Below are 24,654 nucleotides of genomic sequence, written 5' to 3' on the forward strand. Positions count from 1 at the left end.
GCCCTGCCCAGGCTCAGCTCTGCTTGGATGGAGAATTTTTATTCCTCCAGCTGGGCTCAGAGAGCCCTGAAGCCAAAGCGTTGCCAGAAGGCAGGGCCAGCTCGTTATTGTGAGCTGGATCTTTAAATTCAGGCAGCTTTGCGGGCGGGTTAGGAGGCAGTGGAGCAGCAGAGCTCTCTGGAGAAATCCCAGGCAGGATCCGTGCCTGGCCGTGGGCAGGGCAGGCTGAGCCCCAGCTTATCAACAGCTGGCCACGCCGTGGGCCCCAGGGAGGCTGGACACGAGATGCAGCTCCCGGGCAGGGAAAGGAAGCAGTGCAGGGAGGAAACGAGCTCTCAATTAAGGCCCGCAAGGAGCGAGGAGGGGAAGGAAACGCTGGGCTCTGCTCTGAGGAGGCCAAGGATGGGCTGCAGCAGAGGCTCCTGCGTTGGATTCAGGCAGGAAAAGCTCTGGGACGCTCCAGCACAGGTGTGTACACACGGCCAGGCAGTTCCAGTGGCTGTTGAACAGACAGGATCAAAGATTAAATGCTCTGGTAGTTAAAAGTGATCCCTGCTGGAGGCTGCCAGCCCCGCCCAGGGACTTTCCCGTCCCTCCAGCAGAGCATCCCAGCTCCCATCACTGCAGCCCCTCGTCCTCTGGGCACCATCTGTGCTGCCTGAACCTCCCAGCTCGGCTTTTCCCCCTAAAAGCGACCTTGACGCTGGGAGAGGACCTGGATTTGCATGTGATGCCTTCAGCAGGGGACAGGTGCAAGCCCTGCCCGTGCGACACCAACGCTCCTCTGTCCACAGGCCCAGGGGCTCCTTCCTGCCACCTCCTGTCACCTCCTGCCACCTCTGCAGCCCGTGTGGCCCGGGCAGGCTCGGAGCTCATTTCCATGAGGGAGCAGGGAGCAGCTGCAGACCTTCCCTCGGCAGGAGAAGGAAGTCCTCAGAGCTGGCAAATTTCATTCAAATCTAAACCTCTAAATTTGGTTGCCTGCTAGGGCAGGAACCTGCTGTTTGCACTATGCAAACTGGCCAGAGGTGCCAGCAGCAGTGGCCAGGGGACAGCAGAGGGGACAGCAGTGCAGCTCTGGGGGCTCTGGGTTCCTGCCCTGGTGGCCTGGAGCTCCCCAAACCAGAACTCAGTGGGATCCCGGAGGAGCAGATGCCTTGGCCAGGGTGCTCGGTAAGGAATGAGGCACTGGGAGCATTCCAGGGGAAATCCTCCTTTACCTGGGGACCAAGAGGAGAGGATGGTGATCAATAATAATATTATTATTATCAGAACCATTGCTGTAGGATCCAGACAGGACCTGGGAACTTTCTCTCCACCCAGCCTGCTTGTGCTGCCAGGCAAAGCAGCTCTGGGGCAGCAGGCCCTGCACAGCTGAGCTGCAGCGTGGGCTGGAATGTGCCCCTTTCGGCCACTCAGGGCCTCAGATCCCACCTTGCCTGGGTTGTGCCGACACCAAAAGGACTCCTCAGCGTTCTGCCTGCTCCGAGGGACCCTGTGGGACAGCAAGGAGAAGCCAGTTATCTCGATACTCCTCCTCTTATCAGCTCTGCACGAGACCTTCAAAATCTCTGCTTAGCCTACATCTGTTAATTCCTCCGAGGAAATCATGGAGTTAAACCCCTCACAGCACCCCGGCTCGAATAATGCACGTGAGGCACACTCAGAGAGCTGCCTTGCTTTGAAAAGTCCTTTTTTTTTTTTTTCCTTCCTTCCCAAACATCTCTTTATCTTTTGCAGGGCAGCACCAGCACAGCGCAGTCGCCCTTTGGCCAGATGCCAGGTGAGGTTTTTCCCTGCACTGATAAACACCCTCCATGCAGGTGGGAGGGTTGGCACAGCCCTGGCTGTTCTCCTCCAGAGGATGTGAAACGAGCCCCGGTGCGGGGCCACCCCTCAGAGAGAGCCCAGGAGGAAAGTAATTAAAAGAATAATAATAATAAAAAAAAAAGAACAGCGATAATCTTGTGTAAAAGCCTCAAAGAGAGTAATTAAAGCAGTTCCCACCTCTTTTAGCAGAGGAGCCACACAGAATCCCCGCTTTTCCTCCCGTGTTTTCCCATTTCCCCCGGAGCTGGAGAGAGAAAGCACAAAATCAGGAGCTGACCTGTTTTTATCCCTTGTGCTCTCGGGCAGGGAAAGCTGAGTGAGGCTGGAACCTCCTCCCCAGGGGCTGTAGCAGAGCGAGGGAGAAGCACAGCCCGGCTGAGCTGACCTCGATCTCCCTGCCCTCCTATTTAAAGCCTCCCAAACACTTTTGGTTTGCTGCGGGTGGAGGTCAGCAGATGGAAAGCAAAAGCACCTCTGGGCTCACACACCCGAGTCAAGGCAGGATGGATTCCTGGGTGGATTCCTGGATTCCTTGCCCCCACAGAGGTGTTCATGGCTCTGTGGCAGCTGTTAGAATCCCCTTTACAGTTTCCCCCTCCTTTTTTCTGCCCCCCAGGCTCGCCCACCACGCCTGGTTACTACGGCGTCCGCAGACCCTTCCCGGCCGAGCTGGATTTCCACAGCCCCAAGCAGTTTGCCAGTGATGTCTACTCCTCCCCTCTGGGCTCCAAGCCCTTCTCCTGCGACTCCTCTGCCCCCCAGGGCTACCCAGCCCTCCTGGAGCCCTATCTCAGCGAGCAGTTTGGGGATCACCGTGCTCCTCCTCTGCCAGCGGGCACCAGCTCCTTCTTCAACCCTCCGGCCGTGCCCCCTCTCCTGCCATCCTTCCCCAGCGACACGGGGCCCTTCCTGCTCGTGAGTGGCTCCGTGCTTCTGTCCCCCAGGGCAGGGTCACCCCATGGAAGTGTGGGCTTCAGTCGGGGGGGCTCGTGGGGGAAGGATGTGGCTGGGACAGGAGCAGCCGTGGCAGGTGGGGCAGGGCTCTGGGGGGAAGGTTTTTCTCTTTGGTTCCATCTAATTGTCCCTTCCTCCTGTTGGAGACGTCCCTGGAGGCATCTGAAGTGGACACAGCTCCCAGGGATGGGGTGGGATTGCTGGGGTGTCCTGTGCAGGGCCAGGAGTGGGATTTGGTGACCCTGGTGGGTCCCTTCCATCTCAGGATGCTCTGTGGTTCCATGGTTTTATGAAACGCCCTCCTTGGGTTTCTAGGAACAGCCCTCGGTGACTCCAGGCTGTTGCCTGTCCCTGCCACTCCCCAGGAGGCAGCTGCACTCCCAGCCCCACCAGAGATCTCCTGGATCCTGTGGGATCAGGGCTGCTCAGTCCTGCTGGGACCCTGAGGGATGTTTCCTTTCACAGTTATCCCACCACACATTGCTCCAGAGCCACAGAAACCCTTCGGGCGTTCCCTAGGATAGATATTCCCTAACCTCCGGGGCAGGCTTTTGTTCCTAAGGGTTTTCCTTGCCTTGTCTCCCTGTTTCCCTGCAGAGAGAGCCCTGGGAGCAGAGCTCCCCCGAGAGCCTCAGCCAGCCTGACAGTGCGTGCTCAGACCCCCTGCAGGCGCTCCCTGCCAGCTCCAGCTGCCTCTCCCTGCCCGACGCCGGAGGCGTTTCCCCGTTCCGAGGCTCAGGTTGGAGCCCGGCCATCCCCGGAGCGCAGCCCTACCCTCTGCACCCCCTGGAAGATGCGCACTACTCCCCCAGCTACTCCGCCACCTCGCCCTACAGCTTGGCCCCGTTCGTGGCCGTGGCCAACGAGCCCTCCAGGATGAGCCAGCTGTGCCCGGAGCAGCCCTCGGAGCCACCACACCTCCCCGAGGATGGAAGTGCCCTCTGGGGGACTTACGAAGGCAGGAGAACTTATTGAGGAGAGAGGAGAGCTGGAGGAAAGAGAATCACACCGTTCTTGAAGCATGATTTTACTCTCCGTCCTCAAGCTGCTCCTTCGAGCGCGACGCTTTGTGCTCTGGTTAGAAATCCAATCGTTGGACACACTGAGCTCGCTCAGCGTGGTGCCTTCTAGTGCCTCCTGGCAGGAATTTCTCCCGGCCCCACGAGTAAAACGCTCAGCCTGAAAAACCTCTGCGCTCTGCAGGTTTTTTTTTTCCTACCAACGAGGATCCCTCCTCCAAAGGCTCTTCCAGCCTTCACGGTTGAGGGGTTGTGCAGGGTGTGGGCACTGCCCTGCCCCTGCTGACCCCCTGCCCACCCGCGGGGCACCAAACGCCCCCTCCCCGAGGTGCCCTCTGCCCTGGGTGACCCGCAGAGCCGCTCCTGCCCTGCCCACACCGCACCATCCACATCCACATCCACATCCACATCCACATCCGCACCCAGCCGGCGGGCACGGGCCAGGCGGCTCCGGGAGCTCCCAGCGCGGCTGGCATGGGGACGGGAGCGGTCCCCAGCCCCGGGGACACTCCGGGGCCCGTGGCCACTAGAGGTAGCTCTGCACACACGAACACAGCGAGCTGGAGCCCTCTCAGAGAGGCAGCGCATCCCGGCGGCTTTGTCCCAGCGAGGGGGGCACCCCCTTGGCGCCAGCTCGCCCCCGAGCCTGGCACCCACGGCAGCAACAAGAGGCTCCGGAGCATTCCAACCCCGGGGGATGCGTAGGGATGAGATGCTTTAAATCCCTCCTTGCCTTTTCTCCTCAAATCCCGGGGCTGGTGGGGCTTTTGAAGCCTTCAGAGCGCCTTCCCCTCCCACGAGTGGCAGCTGTGGGGTGGCCCCTGCCCAGCCAGAGCTGTTCCCGATCACCTCAGGGTGTGTGCGGCTCTCCTGGCCCCACACCCGGCCCTGCTGCCCCCAAACCTGAGTCCGGCTTGAGCCTTGTCCCCCTGCACAGCTGCCACCATCCCAGGGACCATCCCAGCTGTTCCTCTGCCAGGGGCTGCCGTGAGCAGGGCCACCAGGCCACGGTGGCTGTGTCCCCACCGGGCTCTGAGGGAGAAGCAGGGACAGGGTTTTTGAGCTGTCTTCGAGGCGTTTGACCCACTCAGGCATCCAGCTGCTAACCCAGGCAGGGTTCTTATCAGCCTGGGAATGCCCCGAAGCCCAGGCCCGGCAGGAACAGGCAGAACTCATCTGCCTCGTGTTTGCTGAAGGCATCCAGCCCCCCCCAGCCTGCAGGCTCTGCTCACAGGGGTAAACATCATCCCTGCTCCCAGCAGCCCCAGTCAGGGAAGGGTTTCAGATCCCAAATTCCTCAGTGAGAGCCCCCCCCCACACACACACCCCCTGCACAGCACATTCCTTTGTGCTCCGGGGCAGGTGGGCTCCTCTCCCGGTGGGATGTGTCCCTATAAAGCTGTCCCAGGCAAGGCTCGGCCCACCAGGAGCTGCAGGGGCACATTTCAGGGTGCCAGGAATGGCCTCACTCCCCGCAGAAATCAAGTGTTGTTTGTTCAGCTTAAAGGAGAAGGAAAAGATTCTGGCCATGACAACAGCCAGCCTGAGCTGCTGGTAGATGATTAACAGCCTGGCCTGCTCTCTGCCTCTGCTGCCTGCCCGTGGCACAGGCTGTGGTCCCCAGGGAAAAGCTGAAAGGCAGCCTAAAAACCCCAGTGACAGCAGTGCTGGGCAGGGATGGTCATCCCAAAAGTCTGAGCCACACACTGAACCCCCCACAGCTGCAGCTCCCAGGGCAAGCCACCTCTGAGGCTTGTCAGGGAAAGGCTGATTTGTGCAGCCCAGGCAAACAGCCTGAACTGGGGGGAAACACAAATAAACTCCAGTGTGAGCCCAGCATGCAGGCACAGGGGGGGAATGCTGTGGGGAGAAGTGGGGGGTCAGGAAAATTCAGCCCCCAGGGTGCCCAGGGCAGCCTCTTGGTTAGGCCACGCCTGCCCGCTGCCATTTGGGCCCCAAAACCTCAGAATTTAGCCTTAAAATGTGCAAAACCGTGCAAAAAGCAAGTCAGTCCCTTGCAGAGTGCTCAGGGCAGGTAGTAAATGAAATATGAGAGGGCTGGAGCCCAGCCTGTGCATCTGAGGGGAAAACACTGAGCTGCTTTGGAGGCATCTGCTTCATTCAGGGAAAGATGGACAAAACCCTGCAAATGTCCCAAAAGCAAAGGGTGGGGAGGGTGACCCCAGCAAATCCTATTCCCCCAGACCCTGTGCTAGATGGGGATGTGCTCGGTTTCACCAAAAGATAGCCCATTTTGTGGAGCCTTTGAATATTCAAATTGAAAGTATCGCGCAATCATTGATTGTCAAATCATTGGTTTCTAGAGGTTTTAAATACTTGGCATTAGGAGAGAAAAACTCAAACTTATACCCGTAGGGATAAAACAATAATATTGTCGGGATCCACCTGCCATTGCCACCGAGGCAAGGCAGGTCCCTTCGGCCCCAAATTTCAAGCCTGACTCCTCTTGCCCCCTTGGCCAGCTCGTGGGGCCGGGGCCGGGGCCACCTCAGCTGCTGCACCGGGCACCTGGCGAGGTGCCGCCCGCTCCGGCTCGGGATGTCCGGTAAGCCCCGCTCCGGGCCCCCGCCGGCCCCCGGCACCCCCGTTTTGGGGCCGTTTCGGGGTTCGCCGGGGTCACTCCGCCGGCGAGGCGAGCCCGCCTGCCAAGGCAGGAGGGAGCGGAGAGGGCGGGGAGGAGGGAGGGAGGAGGCAGGGAAGGATCGGCGGCTGCCCGCCGGGTGCCAGCGCGGCCGGATCGGCGCGGGGCTCCGCGGGCACCGAGCGGGGCTCTCTGCCGGGCTGGCTGCGCTGCCACCCCCGGCCGGGGGGTGACAGGGGACCCCGCACATCTGTGTGCGCACCCCGCACCTCTGTGTGCTCACCGCGCACCTCTGGGTGCCCACCCCCACCTCTGGGTGCCCTCTCTGCATCCCTGTGTGCCCACCCCGCATCCCCGTGTGCCCACCCTGCATCCCCGTGTGCCCACCCCGCATCCCCGTGTGCCCACCCTGCATCCCTGTGTGCCCATCCCGCATCTCTCCGTGGCCACCCTGCATCCCTGTGTGCCCACCCCGCATCTGTCTATGCCCACCCCGCATCCCTGTGTGCCCACCCTGTATCCCTGCGTGCCCACCCCGCATCCCTGTGTGCCCACCCCGCATCCCTGTGTGCCCTCCCTGCACACGCTGCTCCTGAATCCCAAAGCCCCTCGCCGACCCCGAGTCCATCCTTGTCCTTGTCACCCGACTCCCCGCCCACCCTCAGCACCCTTTCCCTCCATGCCCAGCCCCATCACCCTGCTCTCTGACCCCCACAATCATCCCTGTGCTCCCTGACCCCCAACCCACTTTTGTCACTCTGCCCCTGACCCCCAAACCCACCCTGGCCGCCCTCCTCCCTGGCCCCCAGCCCATCACCTTGCCCCTGGATCCCAAACCCACCCCCTGCCCTTGACCCCCAGCCCACCCTCACCACCCTGCTCCTCATCCCCAGCCCACCCCAGCCTGTCCTTGTCACCCTGCTCCTCATCCCCACCCTGTGCCCACCCTGTGCCCACCCTCACCGTCCCACCCTCGATCCTGCCAGAAGGGGCTGGCTGCAGGGAGGTCTGTTCCCCTGAAATACCACCCTTCCCTCCCCTCTTTTTTCCCCCATCTTCAGTTTGTCGAACAGAAGCAAACCACCAAAACATGAGATGGATAATCCCCAGCTGAGCCCGGCTCAGCAAACCGCCCCAAAGGGACCCCAAAGGGACCCCAAAGGGACCCGGGTGCCTGTCACAGCTTGTCCTGCCCCCGAGCACCCCGGGGGCACTGGCGGAGGTCAGGGCAGCAGGGGACAGTGCCTGCAGTGCAGGATTCCCGGGCTGTGTGGGCAGAACCTGCAAACCCGGCGTTGTCGTTGTGCCAGGATCTCCTGGCACCGTGCAGCCGCCTTGGGGAAGGTGTTTTGTGCCCAGAGGTGGCACTGGAAGGCCGGGCTCAGCTCCGGCACTGCTCTCCTCCTGCTGGGAGTTTATTTTTTGGTGCCTCCTTCAGGGCTGTCTGCTCCCTGCTCTGGCATTCCTTGAGTGTAGAGACCAGTCCGGGTGTGTTTCCTTTCCTTGTGTGATTTGGATTAAAACCCCAGCAGAAGGTGAGGATGGAAAACAACTGCCAGAGGATCTGAGCGTTTTACCACGAGCACAACAAGTGAAAGTGGCTTATCAGAAGAACTAAATTCTTTTCTCTTTTCCTGTCCTAAAAATCCCTCATCAGGTAGTGACTGGTGACTGCTGGTTCTGGCTGGATTAAACACACCCTGAATTCTTGTTTGAAATAAGCAGGGGTTGTACATGAGCAGAATAAAGAGATAATCTAGGCTTTGCAAGAAAGCAGCCATTTTATTGGTGTTTTGTTTAGCTCTCTGAATAGCCACCCACATATTTCCATTGTTTTATTCCTGGGCTTCATCTGCCAGATGAAACGCTTCCCACATTTATTTTCAGGTCCTGAGAGAGGCAAATATGTCAGGAATTTAAATGAATCCAACAGCAGCACCAGATGGAGCTGGGTATTGGGAAAGCTGGAAGGGGGTCAGGGGGAAGAAGGAGATAGGGAAGAAGAAAACGTGGTTATTAAATATTATCAAGATTTTCATGAGTGTCTGCCTGTCCCAAGCTGGAACAGCAGGTGTTAAAGAGGTTGAAAACCTGCTGGGTTTGCTGTTTGCTCTGACATTCTCCCTCCTTGCAAAGTGTTTTTCCCACAAATTCTTCCAGGAAAGCCCAAGGTGTACCAAGGTGTGAGGGTGAAGATCACAGTCAAGGAGCTGCTGCAGCAGAGGAGAGCACGACAAGCAGCCACTGGTTCAGCAGTGAGTAAAAGTACCGCGGTGTTTGCTTTGTGCCTTCTCTTTGAATGTTTTTTGGGGGTTTGTTTTTGCCAAGACTGGAATCTCTGGGCCAAAATCTGAGTGGAACAGGCTGGTGAGGATGGGGGGAAAGGGACATTCAGTCAGAGTAGCTGCAGCAGTGACCTAAAGGAGGGAGAATTTGAGGAGAACAGAATCTGAGCAGAGTTTCTGCTCCAGCAAAGTCACTCCCTCCGGGATGGAAGGCTCACCTGGGCAGCCCTGTCCCTTCTGGAGGAGGGGATGGAGCTCTGTGCGCACACACACCTGCACATTCCCTCTCAATCCCTCTTCCAGCCTCTGTAGGATTCCTCCAGCTCCAGCCACTCTGGGGATTTGCATAAAGAGCTTGGCAAATCATTCTTTCTTCCTGGTTCGTGACACTGCAGCTCTTGAAGCCTTTCAGATTTCGGCTTCTGCCCCTTGTTGCGGCTGATTGCACAAACCCCAGCCTGAGAGGCAGGGGCAGGGTGAAGAGAATTGTCAGGTTTTGGAAACTTCAGGGGGGTCACTCCTCCCCTGCAGCCCCAACAGCAGCAGCCTCTTCACCACAGCCAGGTGTCCCAGGGCCTCTCAGCTCCCACCAGCACTTCGCACAACCCCTGTGGCGCCCACACAGGAAAAAATGAAAAGCGACAGTGAGGGATGTCACCTCGGTGACCTGCACAAGGTACGGCCCGCCCCAAAAGCCCCGAGGCTTTGGGATGCGAGCTGAGAAAAGCTCGACTCCCCATCTCTGCCTTCTGACACCTGCACCAGGGAGAAAAGGCACTCTCAGCCCAGAGGAGCCACTGTTCAAGGAATTAAATGCACGGGAAGTGCTAGGAAATCGTTGCCAGGGAAATGAGCTGCTCACTCGAGAGCATCTGGAATGAAGTGGAGGGTTGTATGAATTAAAACTGAGGGGGGGAAAAACATCCAACAGTATTTGTACTTGCAGAGTAAAATCCTGGCCCCCAAGCACCCCGTGGCTCTTGGGGTGGATTTCTCCCTTCCAGCAGCTCAGGTTCCTGGAAGTGGTTGATCTCTCTTGCTTCAGCTTCCAACATTCCTTAAAAAACGAAGTTGTCCCTTTTCAAGGAGCACTGGTTCTCAAACGCCATCAATCCAGTCTGGCGGGGTGCCTGCGGTGGTCTTTAGTTGATTACTCATTCTCAGTAATTTCCATCCCTGGGAATTCCTCGGGATTCCCTCCGCTGTGCAGTCCAGGCTCCTGGAAATCAGCACACGTTAGTTCCAGAGGCAGCTCTGTGGAATGGGGAATGCAGCAAAAAGAGCCCCTGAGCACGGAGCCGACCCAGGGGCTTCACACCGGCCGCTGTCACCAGGAAAAAATCCTCTTAAAGCACATTAATCTAATGTTCTTTCAGTGGCGGGGTGGTTTTCCCAGCCACAGCTGCGAGGGAGATGAGGTTTATTTCGGGAGTTTTCTCTGAAATCCAGACTCACCTCGCTCTGTGCCACAGCTCCTCTCCTTCCCTTCTCTCTGCTCAGGTTTCCTGGGGCAGCAGCAGCAGCAGCAGCAGCAGCAGCAGCATCCAGTTCGCAGAGTCTGTGTCTCCGCCTCACCCAGGTCGGTACAAAGCCCATCCACTCGGCCCTTCCTGCCCCATTCCCAATTTTTCCCACCGCCCCGAGCCTTCCCAGCCCTTGTTTGAGGCCGGCACCACCCGCGGGGCGGCCAATCAGACCCGCCAGGAGCCCGGGGAAGGCGGATGAGGAGCTCAGGGAAAGGTGTTCTCCTTTCCAGAGGTTATTCCTGCCCACGGCAAGGAATTGCATCCCTGATCCCTGGGCAATAACATCGCCTTGCCCAGGCTGTGGGTGCCACACTGAGGGGTCGGAGTGCCCTGGAGCACCCGGCTGAGCTCTGCTCTCTTCTCCCTCTCCTGCCAGCATCCACAGGAGGGAGAGAAACACCAGATTTTCAACACCCCCTCGAGAGTTTCCTCCTCCTGCCTGCGAATATCCAAGGAAAAGGGGGAAGGGGTGAGGGGAGGGGCACTTTGGACTCACAGATCCTTCAGTTATCCCCGGACAAAGCCCAGGGGAAAGGCTGGGCGGGTGTGAGTGCGCACATTGCACGGACAAGGAAACTGTTAACTCATCGATCGCTGGGAATCCATTTGCTTATGTTAATAAAGAAACGTGAGACACGCCACGGCTGACACGCCAAAGCCTTCTCAGGCTGGAAAAGTCTCCACCAGTTCATGTGTTTTGGCTGTTTCTCACTCCTCACAGGCAGCTAAACACGGCCACCTTTGACCCTGCAGTGTGCACTTCAGACCCGGGCCCTTCACGTGGACAGGGCTTAAACCGCGTTTGAACTCGGTGGGAGAAGATAATAATTGTGAAAAGCCAGATCTGCTGTGAGCTTTCCAGGAACTCACCCTTTGGCCAGCAACACTCTGGGGTCACAATGCCACATCATGGTCCCTGGCCTGCTCCATTTCTTGTGCTCAGAAGTTTGTCCTCTGTCTGGCTGCTTGGAGGATAAAAAAAGAGCAATTTTTTCCTCCTGTTTATCCCCATTTTCCCCGCAGGTGTAGCTGCCCCGGGGCTGGAGATGAGGCAAAGGCACCTCTTGCCAGGCTGGGAAGCACAAATCACTGCCTGGCACCTCCTGGGGCAGCAAACAGTGCACAGAAGGGAGGCCAGAGGGTCGAGAGTCTGAGGGATTTTCCAGCTGGATCCCTGTCCAAAAAGCCTGGGGCCAGAAGAGTTTCCAGCATTTAAAGAGCTTTATGGCTGAGGGGGCTGCACTCCCTGAGCGATTCCCATGCTTTTGAGCATCCCTCCTGGTCTCTGCTTTCCTACAAAAATCACCTTGCCCTTGAAGGGCCTGGTTTGATGTCTAAATTCTAGAATTTAAATGTCTAAATTCACAGGGTTGCTGAGCATAGGAGAACATTGAAACCTGCCCCGGAGCAACAGCATCTGCCCTCTGTGAGGACAGGCACGGATTAATTTGCCGCTGTCTCCTCTCCTTTCTCTCCTAGAACCTTTTGAAGCAGAACCCATCGCTCCTGTGCCCAGCTGCTGCCCGTCCTGGCAGTTTTCCAGCTGCCTGTCCTGTGAGGAGAGCCCCGGGTACCTGGAGCAGCTGCTAGATTCCTGCCTGCAGTCGGATGCACCCTCGGAGCCAGCCTGCAGTGCCTTCCAGCCCTCACACTACACCCCAGACCCCTTCCAGCCGCTCCAGCTCTGCTTCAACCAGGGCCTGGTGAGCTTTGGGACCCACAGGTGTCCCCAAGGGGGCAGGGAGTCACATCCCGGGGCACACCAGCAGCAATGTGGGAATCTGGCTGCCTTTAGGCCCCAGGGATGCTGATGGGCTCTCTCTTGGTTTTTTTTTTCCTTTTTTTCCCCTCTCTGTCTCACCCTCCAGGCTGCCAGCTCTCCCAGCTCAGCCGACATGCCCAGCCCGTGGAGCTCCAGCTGCTCTCCCCCCGAGCTGTCCCCCCTGACCCCGCTGAGCCCCAGCCCGCCCTCAGCTCTGGACGCCAAACCCTACAGCTGCCCCATGGAGGAGTGGGGCTGCCAGGGCCCCTTGCCCAGCCCTGCCTGCTGCTGCACAGCCTGCTGCTCCCGGGACGTGGAGAGCAGGCTCCCGCCGGGCTGCCCCTGCCCCGGCACGGACTGCGTGGAATTCCTGCCGCCCCTGGCCGAGGATTTCTTCAGGAGGGACAGGAGCTGTGACATTTGCTACAGCTAATGGGGACTGTGGTTTCACACATCCACTCTATCCAAATCAGATTAAATTGCCCATGAACTATGCAAAGTCGTGCTGCCTAACACAGTCCAGTTTATTCTTCACTACTTACACCGTTTTTTGGGGGGTTTTTTGTCACTACATTAATCTACAGTCAGGGGTGTTTTGTTGTTGTGGTGGTGGTGGTTTGGTGGGGTTTGGTTTTTTTTTCCCTGATTATTTTCGTTGTCGCTGTTTTATAAATAAATCTGAAGCTGCCTTATCAAACACTTGTCACTAAACCAGCTCTTTTTGATACAAATAAATCATCAGGTGCAAATGCTGAAACGTGGTCGTTTCTCATGTGCTAAAGGTCTAAGATTTTCCCTGGTCTCCTCTGGGTGAGGCAGATTCCATTTCTCAGCAAAGAAAGAAAGAAAGAAAGAAAGAAAGAAAGAAAGAAAGAAGCATCTCTCCATATTAAATTCCACTCAAAGGAGAAAATAACCACACCTGTGAAGAGAACTATGAATTCTATCCAGCTGTTTGCTCACCTCATCCAGATGCTTCCACACTGAACTGAAAATCTTTCCAGTTCCTTTAACTTACACAAGGTGGTGGGGCTTTTTTTTTTCCTCAAAACATGCTTTAAAAATATTTTGACACCTTCAAATAATATCTCCCCTTTTCCCCTGATTAATCTCAGCATTGGACCAAATGATAAATTCAGCAACATACATATATATATATAATTATATAAATCATAAAGAGCTGTAACTTTGCAGCAGTTAAAGGTGTGATCACCCCTGTGCAGGGACATCCCACCAAGTGTCATTTCACTAGTGCTGGCAGCTGCTTCAGGCCCTGAGGGGTATTTTGGGGCACTGAAGGGCTGAAATTCTGCCCCAGAGCTCTGCCAGTTCCAGCTTCTCCCGCCTGCTGCCTCAGGTGCAGGCACACCTCGAGCCACACGTCAAAGCCCCTTATCAGCAACATGAAAGAGCCGGGAGGAGATAAGGCTGAGGCAAGAAATTTGAGGCTTGTAGAGGAAATGGGGCGCCCACATCCTCCCCATGGCTTGGCAAGGTCGGCCTGAGCTTAGCAGAGCCAGGGAGACGCTGTCAGGGGGTCAAAGGGCACCGTGGAATGAGAAGTAAGGGTTTAAAACCACTCATTAGCACTTACTAACGCATCTTACAGTAGCAGCTGGAGTGTGCACGCCAAGGAGGGCAAGTGTTGGAGTCTGACAAGATATCTGTGACCTCCAGATGAGGTGGAGGTGTAATTCTGAGAGGTTGTTGGCAGATTACACACTTATCAATGTATTACGGTGGGGATCCTCCCCAGGACTGCTCTGTGCAAGGGCTGTGGTGGTGCCCATCCCTGATCCCACTGCTGGGCACAGCCACTCAGCAATGGCAGCACTAAAACCACCCTAAATCCCATCCTTCTCCTCGGGTGATGCCCGATCCCGGCAAAAAAAAAAGACCCTTCCTCCGTGGAGGAGACAAAGATATTTCCAGGATGCCAAAATCTCCAGGTTTTATCAGCTTCCATCACATCAGCAGCAGCGTTTCCATCCCTTGTAGCCTCTTCCTCTTTTCCCTGCTGCTCCTTCCCCAGCGGTTTTGCAATCCCCCCCAGTGCCAGACTGGAAACATGTTCGAGATGCTGTCCTCACCTCCCTGTCATCAGCCCCGGGGGACACACTCAGGACAAGTAAAAGCTTGCTGGCTGTTGACACAAGGCCTTGTTGACACGAGAAAGGGGAAAAAAAAAACCCCAACACAACAGAGGAGCCATTCAAAGGTTGATTGTGTGTTTTCTGGCTGTGAGAACTGTGTTATTTCCCTCCCCAAAATAAAAAAAAGGAGTTAAAGGAAATACCTAAAACAGGCTGGCATTTCACCAGGCCCTGCCAGGTGAAGCCCTGACTGCCTTTATAAACACAAATCCCAGGATCTCCTCGTGCTTGCAAAGCCGTGAATAACTCCAGAAGTCACCCACGGTTACAGGGGAAAGAAAAGGTTCTTATTTTCAGCGTGTCTAGCAGAGAATTTGATCTAAAAGTTTCACTTGCCAACCGACTGACAGCTTTTCTATGGTGCCACTTCAGAACGTTTGTTTGGTGATAACGAGCCTTTGTTATTAGCAACTTATCCAAAGCCACAGGTAGGAAGAGATAAACTGTGCAAATAAAGGGATATCGCACGCTGCCAGCAATGCCGAGCTTAGAGAAGTCACATTTCCCCTAAAAAAGCAATAAAAAAATCCAGGGGTGAACTGTGAACTGCCTAAATCAGTGAAATTCACCCCAGCAGAGAAGACAGGACAGGTTTGAGCCTTAAAAGTGATTTCCTTCACAGCCAGGCCAGTGATTGGGAAAGGGAAAATTGTTTTACACACAGGGGGAAGCAGCAGCTTCCAACAGCCTGGTGGCTCCGGTCCAAAGCCAACAGGAGCAGCCTGTGGATTGTGGCTGTTTTCAGAGCAGGTCTCTGCTGGCTGAGCTTTGGGAAGCTGAGCACAGAGAGGAGGAATCCCGGGGCTGCCACGGGCTCTTCCCGCCGCAAACCTCATCCATCAGCTCCCAGCAGCACCAGCTGCCAGGGTGATGCTTTAATCCTCCTCCAAAAGGATATTTCCCCTGATATTCTGGAGATGGGGATGATCCCAGGCTCCCATTGACACTGCTTGGGATAAACACCCAACAGATGACAAAATAAAGAGAAAAGCCACTCGAGGAAAGAAAACTCCTGTATTTATTTTTTTTTTCACTCGCTGCCTACAAGGACTTCAGTCACTTCACAGGCATTTCTAGGTGGCAAAAAGCTTTTTTACATTCTCACGCGCCACGTGCTGCTCCCGGTCTGACAGCTCTGCTGCTGGCAGGTTCCAGAAATTGACATTTTATCCATCATTTTGCCTCCACACACGGTAGGAACTCACTGATACAGTTCTCACTCCCTTCAGGCCTCGTCGTAACACCCTTCCACAAGTGAGACAGCACAAGGCTTTTGCTGGCCCGTGCTCAGATACATGAAAATTTATGCAAACACATGCAAATGCACGTCTGCTTGGCTGCCAGCAGGATTGCAGATACGACTAGTGAGAGGCAGCGGCCCAACAGCAGAGGGGAGGGCTGGAAAATCGAGATCTCTGCGTTTCTTAAGAGCTTTTGTTCGTGTCAGTTGTTCAAACACTCCAGACCCGCGAGTGCCTCAGGAAATCCCAGCGAGGCAGCCCCGGGGTGCTCAAGGAAGTGGCTGCAGTGATTTAAGAGCTCTGCCCTTCGTCTCCCTGCTCGCCCTGCTGGAGAGCAGCACCTGTGCACGCCGAGAAACCAGCGAAACACAGCTCAGAGCGAGCCCTGGGGACGGGAAAAGACACCGAGCTCCAGCCACTGCCCCGGCGGAGTCACTGATTGCACAGCAATTCACAAAGCGTTTCACAGAAACGCCAAAACCAACCCGTTCAACCCCTCTCGGGTGGGAAGGGGAGTAGGAGAGCGCCCAGCCCTTGCACCCTGACCCCGCTGTGCACAGACCCACAGGGGTTTGGGCCCTGAAAGCTGCCGGAGACCCAAGGGAATTCTCGGTCCCGCACACAGGTGAGGGCTCAGCTCCCACCTGAGGGGCTCCCAGAGCTGCTCTGTGCCACCAGAGCTGGGTTGGATTGGAAGTGTCCCCTCAGGGGCCACACAAACCTGCCCCATGTCCTTGCTTTTACAGCGCCTGGGAGTTCCAGCTCCCAGGACCCTCCCGCGGGGCTCTTGGGTTTGGATGTCCATTCCCTTCCATTCCATTCCATTCCATTCCATTCCATTCCATTCCATTCCGTCCCGTCCCATCCCATCCCATCCCCTCGGGTGAAATCCAGCCAGGGCTGACTCCAGCTCTCCGTCCAGGCTTTCCCTCCCCTCAGGATCACTCCCAGGGGAGCAGGGGCAGTGGGAACTGCCCATCTCCGGGGCTGCAGCATTTCCAGCTGTCCCTCTGTGCAGGCCCCAGCCAGAGGCAGAATTTGGGGATGTCTCAGAGCAGCATTTTTCAACCTTTTGCAGCCAAACTGGCACCTCGTGCTCTGTCACCTCCAGCTGCCACCAAATCAAAGCTTGGCTGTGCTTTGAACTTCTTTGGAATATTTGCTTATGAATGTAGCAGCTACTTGATTTGCTCACCTCCTTGCTGGAGGTTTATTCGCACGTTCTCTGCTACCAAAATTTGAGTTTTCAACCATTTGAAAGCTCATCTGCTGCTGTCTGGCGCGCTGCTCGTGGCCACAGGTTGAGAAACACTCTCACCCCACCCTGGGTTAAGGCTGGAGGGGCAGGGGTGCGCTGCAGAAACACCCTCACAGTTTTTATACGAGGCAGAAGCTGGAGTTGAAGCCGTTCCATAAACCGCAGCCAACTCAGGATCTGGCATTTCTGTGGCAGGAGTTGAATGCAGGCGAGACTTTCCCTTTCTTCAGCAAATGCCTGACCTGCCAAAAAACGCGGAATTTCGGGAAGCGCCAACTGAGCCACCCAAAACACTCACACACAGAGTAATTTACATGTACATGTGCAACGAAGTAAACATCCAGATACATCAGGAATATTTTTATACCTGCACGCATCAAACCCAGCCACTCCCGGAGCACGCAGGGGAAGGCAGCAGTGGGGATGCCGTACCTGATCCCCAGCTTTTCCAGGAGGGGCCATGTGGATTGGCTGATCGTTGTCCAAATTCCGGATGCTCGGGTCTGCCCCGTGCTCCAGGAGCAGCTGGATGATTTCCCTCTGGTTCTTGTCGCCAGGCAAAGCAGCTGCCATGTGCAGGGCTGTGTTGCCATGGGCCTAAAGGAGGGGAAAGGAAAAAATGGAAGAGTAAAAAACCCAAATAAACCCCGTGGTGAGCTGTGCCATCTCCCCAGAATCATCCTAGAAATGGAGACGTGAAATGAGAGAAGAATCCTCATGGGATTTGTCACCAGGAGCTGAGGGAGGATCTCTGCTCTCTTTCTCCCAGGCAGGAGGTTTGTGGATTTGGGATTTTTTTTTCTTTGCTAGAGCAGCACAAACTGGGGGGTTTTGATGCTTTGGGTGTAGGCGATGAACAGCCCTGGCTGCTGAAATCTCCCCTAAATCATTGATAGCCTCGTGTAAGATTGCTCTGAAATCCCCCCTAAAACTGCTCTGAAATCACCCCCTAAATCACACCCTCATGGAAAACAGAGACTGGGGAGTTACTGGAAAAAAGAGAAAGCTGTCACAGGCATGGGAATATTTCACTGGAGAACATTAAATTGGATTATAGACACCAAACACATCAGCACACAAAGCTCCACGCCACCAGACCCATTTGTGCCCCACTGCCCCCTTTTCCCAACACTTCAGGAAGGTGCAAATTCCCAAGGTCAGGCATGGATTGGCTCCAGTGAGAGGATCTGCACAGGAAGGACAGAGCTGGCTGTGAAGCCAGGCACGGATGGAGGGTGCTGCAGAAGCTCTGGTGCCACCAGACCGTGTAGGAATCTGTGCCCTGTCTGGTCAGGTATGACTGGTAACGGTTGTAAATGAGAAAAAAGCTGATAAACAAAGGCACAAGGCGAGGTATTTTTAGTCTGCAAGAGTCTCTTTGAGGCAGCTGCTTCTTTATTTTATTTTTTTCTCTCAGAAACAATCATGGGTTTGTCATGACGTTGGAATGGTTGGATAGAAATTGCAGCCTGTGTTATTATTCCAGTTGTTAAAATGTTACGTGAATAAATGTGATTTTTCAGGTCCTGGTAACCACCGAGACATCGGGGAGAACTGAAGCAGAAAATAAAATTGCAGAATTCGAACGGTTTTTCCTCAGATAAGGAACGTTTTACAAGCCTTGAACAAGCAGATCCTTGTCAAGTTTATTATCCCAGAAAGCCAAGGGATGGTTATAAGCTCTTTACAGGATTTCTTGTTAAAATGGAAAGATTGGCACTTGAGAGCTTCCAAATCCAGGCATGGGCCAAGACCATGAGGAAATCTGACAAGGCCTGACCTTGAAGCCTCAGGCTGACTTCAAAAGATCTTGTTTGAGGCAAAGTGGGCTCCAGGAATCCTCCAGCTGAAAAACACCTCCGAGGCTTCAGTGTTTTTTCTCATTGTGAAAGCGCCACGGAACCAGATTTGGAATGAGACAAGCACAAGCCAGTGGGTGAGCCAGGGAAACCTGAACATTTTCCCCTTGTCTTCTTCACTTCCAAGAGCTAAAAAAGCCAGGATTTCTCCCTGCCCCAGACAGCTCAGCAACGAGACTGAAGACTCCAAGTGATCCTATCACAGGAGGAAGCTCTCCCAGGATTGTGATCAAGAGACAACAGAGACTCCCATGGACAGGCTCCCACCTGCCTGAAGGGTCTTTAAAGATACAGGAGGAATGCAGTGAAAAGCCCTTCACTGGACACAAAAACGCCAGCTCGGCGCCATCACCCACAGGCACAACCCAAAAAGATGTTTTTCTCCAGTCCAGCAGAAATCTGGAGGGGTGAAAGACGTGAAACTGCCTTTTGTCTGCCTCAGTGAGCAGTGGAATTGACAGAAATTCTGCTCCTTCCCGAGGGAGCACAAGCAAGGCTGAGGCTGCAGCTGCTGAAGTGAAAACCAGGCACCCCCAGCCTTGTCCCTGAAAGGTGAAGGACAGAGTGGGGACACCCAGAATCCCCCCCTTAGCCCTGTCCAGAGGCAAAGCTCTGCCTGCTGGGACAGCGATGGCTCAGCTGAGGCTCCCAGGAATGTCAGGAGTTTTGTTTGGGAGGCAGGGTGGAGCCGTGTGAGGTGATCACTGCTCGGGATCTGCTCCCAGGTGAGGTGTGGGGCAGCACTGGGGAGGTTTCCAGCTTGCTTTACCCAGCCCAGGGGTGGCTGTGCCAGGAAATTTGCAAATAACATTTAAGGCAGAAGGAATCCTCGTGTCCCTTGATGGAAGCAGGAACTTTGTCCTTCCCGTACCGCCACATGTGACAGCAGAGAGGAATCGATACCTGGCTGCCCTAAAGTGCCACCTCTCAGGGCTGTGCTGCTGTCAAACCTTGCACCACTGGATTTTCTCAATCCTCAGATAATCTAAAGTTCATGTTCCTCCTCGAGCAACCAATTCCCAAGTTCTTCCTCCTCCCTGCTTATCTCCATCTCCTGCTGGGAGAGGGCCCTGCTTTTCATGGCAGGGTTCAAGCCAGGTGCTGCTGTCCTGGTGAATTGTCTACTGGAAAACGCAGTTTGGGATTGAAAAGAAGTTCAGATTCGCAGCTTTTGCTCTTTCCCTCTATAAAAAAAAATTTCCCTCTATAATAAAAACAAACCCTGTTGCTGACAGAAATTACCTTGTTGTTGACAAAATCCTTGGACTTGAAAGCGTTCAGCTCCAGGAAGTACCTGAGCAGAGAGACGTTCCCGTCCTGGACTGTGTAATGAAGAACTGTCTTGTTGCTTTTCACATCCTATTTAAAAACACAGAGAAAAGAGAATTTAAAAAACCCCCAAGCCAAAAAACAAATGTTCTTCAGGACAAGTTGGAGATATCCCATAAACCCACCAGAGGAAACCCAGGCCAGCCCTGCAGCTGATGGGGAGCACCTCCCTTCTTCCAGTGACCCTCAGAGTGTCCAAAAGGCAGCACCTCACCCTGCCAGCAGCCCCTTGGAAGGAGAACAGGCTTGGCCCTTGTGCCAGCAGCTCATCCCTTCTCCAATCCTGTGTTTTGAGCACCAAATGGGGGAGAATCCCCAGGCAAACCCAGGGATGATCGAGCCCATCCTCACCCGGCTGTAGATGGAGGCTCCGGTCTGCACCAGGAGGTGGATGCAGGATTCCAGCTCCCTGCTCTGCTGCTGGAGCTCCCTGTGCTGCTCCTCTGTCACTGCCTGGCTGCCCCGATCCCTCAGCAGGCTGTTGTGGGACAGCACAGCGCAGTGGAGAGGGGTATGGCCTGGAAAAGAAATACGGGATGGAGGTGAGGGCAGTGCCAGGAAAATACTGATGGGCAGAGAGGAGGCAGGGCTGCCACAGAGAGCAGTCACTCAATCATTTATTCAATCATTCAATCATTTATTCTATCATTCACTCAATCATTCATTCAATCATTTATTCTATAATTTATTCAATTATTAATCCAATCTGGGCAGGTGTTGCTGAGGCACAAGCCCCTTCTCATGTTTCTTCTCTGGCTCTGTGGGCACTTTTTGGGGCAGTCCAGGATGTTTTTAGTTCCAATTGAATCCCCCCTGAGCCATCAGCACCTTTGAATTTTGTGGCATTTGAGTGCACAGACACAACTCTCTCTCCCCCAGGCATTTTCTGAGCCGGCTCTGGCCTCCCAGCTCACCCCCACAAACCAACGAGCATCAGGCAATGAAATATCCCATACAGGTTCTCACACCCCTTGTGCAAAGGTTTTTACCTTCAAAATCCTTCATTTCCAAATCCAGGGGGAAGCCCAGTGACAGGACAACCTGGAGGCAACAGAGAAATGCAGAATTTCAGTTCAGCAGAAGCCAACATCAGCCAAAACCAACAAAATGTAAAATCAAACAACACAGACAATTTAACTACAAACGAAGCCATTATTTGACACTAGATCCCAGTGCTGTGAATGTTCCCAACAGGGACATTCCAGGTGATCACATTCCCTGGTTTCTTTACTCCCACCTAATTATCCTTTCAGATTCTCCGTCCAGAACAGTGAAATCCAGTCACTGCCCCCAGCTCAGGCTCCTCACTTTCACCCTGGATCAGGCAAAGACACCAGTAACGCCAGCACACGTTTATTATTCTGCGTGATCCTTGACAAGGACAGATGAGAACCTCTCCTTGTCAGGTGTAGCCAAAGTTTATGGCCTAAAAGTTTGCCAACACTGCCAGTTCTCAGGCTGGATTCACTGACTTTTTTTTTTTGTTTTGTTTTCAGCGTGTGAAGTTAAGTCCTCAGCTTATGGCAACGAGGGCACAGAAACACCAGGAATTGTGATCTGGAGATGAGAATTTCTTGGATTGAGCAGAGAATCAAAACTTTAAAACTCTTTAACGTGAGAAAATTATAGATTTAACACGGTGGAGTTAAGTAGCTCCTTGTCTGTGTTATTACAGAGAATTTCTTTCTTTCTTTGGATTGACTAGAGCGAGTTGTTCACATTCATGGCTGAGAATTTTTGCAGTGACTCATCTGTGTGAAGTGAGACGAGGCTCGGGACAGAATCCTCCCAGGAAGATCACTCAGAACGGTTAGGGCTTGACTTATCTTCTTATAACAAAAAGAAAATATGTACAGATCAAATATTGACAGCTGGCTCTGAGGCGCTTATTAGAGATTAGATAGTTAATCCATTAGGGGGAAAAAAAAAACAACTAATAAAATAAACAAATAAACCATAAAGCCTTTCATGCCTCTGACCACAGCGAGGAGCGAGTCTCTGCCCGTTTTCCCTTTAAGAAAAAAAAAAACAACAAACCCCAAAAAACAAACAAACCCACAAAAGAAAAACCAAACAAAGGAACCCTGCAATCCAAACCACCACGGGGCACTTCTGCGAGGCTTTGTTGGCATCATCTGGATTAAACCCCTTTTTCCTACTTAAGGAAACACCTGTTTTCCAGAGAACTGGCCGTGTTACACATTAACTGCCCGCTCAGGGCACGTGCGGGCACAGCCAACGAATGCTGGCCGTGGTGCCAGCACCGCAGGGCACCCCCTGGCACCTCACCCCTGTCCCCTGCCCTCAGGGAGCTCAGCAGAGCCGCCAAACCTGCCTGTGCTCAGCCCTGACACCGCTCAAGACAAGATTTTTTTTATTAATTTGATTTTCTGGCCAGTAGCGAAGCGTTTAAGACTCACAGGCTGCTAATCCCTGCTGTGGAATGCCTCCCCGAAAATTCCCCCAGGGCCTGTTGGGAGGCGTTCATTTGCTGTTCAGGGCTGGCACAGAGCTTGGGTGCAGTCCATGTCTGCAGAGAAACCCCTGAAGCAACAGGGGAGCAAAGATTTGCTCATGTGAGTCAGGTTTTGAAGGGAAATCTGACAAACGAGCCTCATTTTGGAGGCTGTGCCTGGGCTGTCGCTGTCTGCAGGGTCACATCTCATCTCTATGCTGCTGGCTTGAGTCTGGAGAGGATTTTTGGATGACAGTGCCCTCGGGGAGTGGGTTTAGAGCTCCCTCAGCCCTCACTGCTGGGGAACACCCTGCGATGCTGACCCACCCTGGGGACTGCCACCGGCACATTCAGAGCAGTGACCTGCAGAAATAATTCCTTCCCCCCCGCACAGAGCCGCAGCAGGCTGCAAGCACAGTCCTAAGCCAGGAATAAAACCCACCCTGGGAGGTCAGTTCCTGCCACAAGGAGCCTTTGCTCAGCCTCCATCTCTCCCCGAGACCTTGCCTTTATCTAAAGACACCAACACCCGGTTGTGGTTTTCCACTGCCAGCAAGGAAAACCATTAAACCTCTCCTACCTGCAGGACTTGGGCATAGCCATAAGTGGCAGCGAGGTGCAGAGCTGACTGCCCTTTGTGGTCCACGGCGTTGACGTCTGCTCCTGCCTGGATGAGGTCGTGCACGATGGCAGCCTGCCTGGCGGTGACGGCCACCAGCAGGGCAGTCTGCAACAGCAGCACACAGCTGTGGGAGTCAGCCCCGACAGTGCCACAGCCTGCCTGGGATGCCTGCCTAAAGCACAGGCTGGACAGAACCGAGAGAGTAAAAACGGGGCTTTGTTAAAGGCCTTCGGTAGATACACCTCGGGCAGTCAGAGCCTCCCAGGGGCTGCACCCAAGATAATTATCAGTTTGGTCCATTGACGTATCAGGGGTTAATGCTCCAGTTAAGGTAATGAAGTCATATTCCCCCAGCTTGCTCCCCTCACAGTTCACCTTTGTTCACACTTTTCAGGGCCTGACACAGTGAGGTGTCCTGGAATTCCAGGCCTAGAGAGGAATCATTTTGTCTGAATAGAATGGGAGAACAGCAGCTGACAGGTTATGGAGCTTTAGAGTTATACGCTGAAGAGCTGCAGGATTAGAAATACGTGAAAAATAGAGAAGCTACAATCCCAAGGCGGCAGCTGCGGGTGTAAAACAAGGAGTGGGGGAAGTGCAGGCTGAGCGGTGGCTGAAATCCCAAGGGATGAGCACAGCTCCCAGCATGGTTTGGAATCCCAAATGGCACCATGAGATGGGGACATTTCGCAGCTCTTGCTCTCTCTGGTGTTCTTCAGCCCTTAATTTGCGTGGCAACCCAAAGCCAGCATTTTTGACACCCCGATTGCATCAGCTACGGAACAATTCCGTTGGCCATAAAACCTTCAGCCTCAGAGACTGACGCCAACACTCAAATATTTTGCTGGACCAGTGTTTTCCCACGTCACTCCATGAATCGTGGGCCGAAAAAAGAATGGGCTCATTCTCATCCCAGTTTATTTATGGTCACGCCACTGAATTTTACAATCCTGCCCCGAGCGAGGCCGACCAGTGCCAAGCCTTCCTTGCAGGAGCAGAGGGGCAGCACTGGGTTTTTTTAGGGTACCTTGCTCCTGCCAAGCCTGTTCCCATCCCAAGCCCCGCTGTCTGCAGGAGGAAGTGGCCCCTTTTCCCCTTTTCTTTTTTTACCTTTCCTCTGTGCTCCTTGGCATCGAGTCTCCTCAGGGCTCTCATGCGCTCTGCGGCCGCCAGCGTGTGGGCCCTCAGGCCTTTAGCTGCATAAATATGCAGAATTCTAAGACAGTAAATAAAGATACCGATCACTGACGGACCATGGCAGCAAAGTTTCGCTGCCACTTTTGGGGTTTTACACCCAGAGCCCCAAAAATCCGTGCCCTGAGCCCCCAAAATCTCCCATTCCCACGGGAAGGGCTTCCTACCTCCGAGAGCTGCAGTGTCCAAGAGCCCTCAGCACTGCTGAGCTTTGCCATGCTGCCTCCTTCCCACTCCAGCACCTTCTTGCAGCTGAGATTCGCCACTGGGAGGTGGCAAAGTCCTCCACAATTCCCACTTTGGGGGATTGCATGTATAAACCGCTTTTTGGGGGTGATACAGCTCTGGGTGTGTTGGGGAAACCTCACCAGCCGGGGTAACAACCGCTCCCTAACTGATGTGTTGGTGATATATCAATCTGTTCAACTCCCTAACTGATATATCTGTGATACATCAATCTGTTCAACTCCCCAATTGATATATCTGTGATATATCAACCTGTTCAACTCCCTAAATTGATATATCTGTGATACATCAATCTGTTCAACTCCCCAATTGATATATC

General features: G+C 54.3%; 3 protein-coding genes across 3 annotated transcripts; 2 read left to right on the forward strand and 1 right to left on the reverse strand.

The window, feature by feature from the left end:
- The first annotated feature begins 1,609 nt into the window (after window positions 1-1,609).
- POU2AF2 (POU class 2 homeobox associating factor 2) lies at window positions 1,610-3,971 on the forward strand. Its single transcript, XM_066203481.1, has 4 exons — window positions 1,610-1,652; window positions 1,741-1,783; window positions 2,447-2,745; window positions 3,382-3,971. The coding sequence occupies exons 1-4, from the start codon at window positions 1,647-1,649 to the stop codon at window positions 3,757-3,759; spliced, it is 726 nt and encodes a 241-aa protein (XP_066059578.1). The 5' UTR covers window positions 1,610-1,646; the 3' UTR covers window positions 3,760-3,971.
- A 4,521-nt stretch (window positions 3,972-8,492) lies between these two features.
- Window positions 8,493-12,708, forward strand: POU2AF3 (POU class 2 homeobox associating factor 3; the record flags this gene model as incomplete). Its single annotated transcript, XM_066203437.1, has 4 exons — window positions 8,493-8,660; window positions 10,191-10,269; window positions 11,696-11,919; window positions 12,085-12,708. Coding segments are annotated over 4 exons (798 nt in total), but the record flags the coding sequence as incomplete, so codon positions are not given.
- A 4,094-nt stretch (window positions 12,709-16,802) lies between these two features.
- Window positions 16,803-24,132, reverse strand: LOC136300825 (NF-kappa-B inhibitor delta-like). Its single transcript, XM_066203479.1, has 6 exons — window positions 24,006-24,132; window positions 22,854-23,000; window positions 20,808-20,859; window positions 20,170-20,336; window positions 19,732-19,848; window positions 16,803-17,227 (listed from the first exon to the last, which is right to left on the reverse strand). The coding sequence occupies exons 1-6, from the start codon at window positions 24,048-24,050 to the stop codon at window positions 16,925-16,927; spliced, it is 831 nt and encodes a 276-aa protein (XP_066059576.1). The 5' UTR covers window positions 24,051-24,132; the 3' UTR covers window positions 16,803-16,924.
- Between the last annotated feature and the right edge of the window lie 522 nt (window positions 24,133-24,654).

This window comes from Chamaea fasciata, unplaced genomic scaffold (assembly GCF_029207755.1).
Source record: "Chamaea fasciata isolate MVZ Bird 193981 ecotype frontalis unplaced genomic scaffold, bChaFas1.0.hap1 SCAF_24, whole genome shotgun sequence".
Taxonomy (NCBI): Eukaryota; Metazoa; Chordata; class Aves; order Passeriformes; family Sylviidae; genus Chamaea; species Chamaea fasciata.

What these genes read in the sequence shown, in the direction of transcription:
- POU2AF2 (XM_066203481.1), top strand. An exon ending in GCCCTTTGGCCAGATGCCAG is followed by an intron (nt 1,784 to 2,446) that starts GTGAGGTTTTTC and finishes TCTGCCCCCCAG; the next exon opens with GCTCGCCCACCACGCCTGGT. An exon ending in ACACGGGGCCCTTCCTGCTC is followed by an intron (nt 2,746 to 3,381) that starts GTGAGTGGCTCC and finishes GTTTCCCTGCAG; the next exon opens with AGAGAGCCCTGGGAGCAGAG.
- LOC136300825 (XM_066203479.1), bottom strand. Translation starts at nt 24,050, where the DNA reads ATGAGAGCCCTGAGGAGACTCGATGCCAAGGAGCACAGAGGAAAG. An exon ending in GAGCCTCCATCTACAGCCGG is followed by an intron (nt 19,849 to 20,169) that starts GTGAGGATGGGC and finishes GTTTTTAAATAG; the next exon opens with GATGTGAAAAGCAACAAGAC. An exon ending in AGGATTTTGTCAACAACAAG is followed by an intron (nt 17,228 to 19,731) that starts GTAATTTCTGTC and finishes CCCCTCCTTTAG; the next exon opens with GCCCATGGCAACACAGCCCT.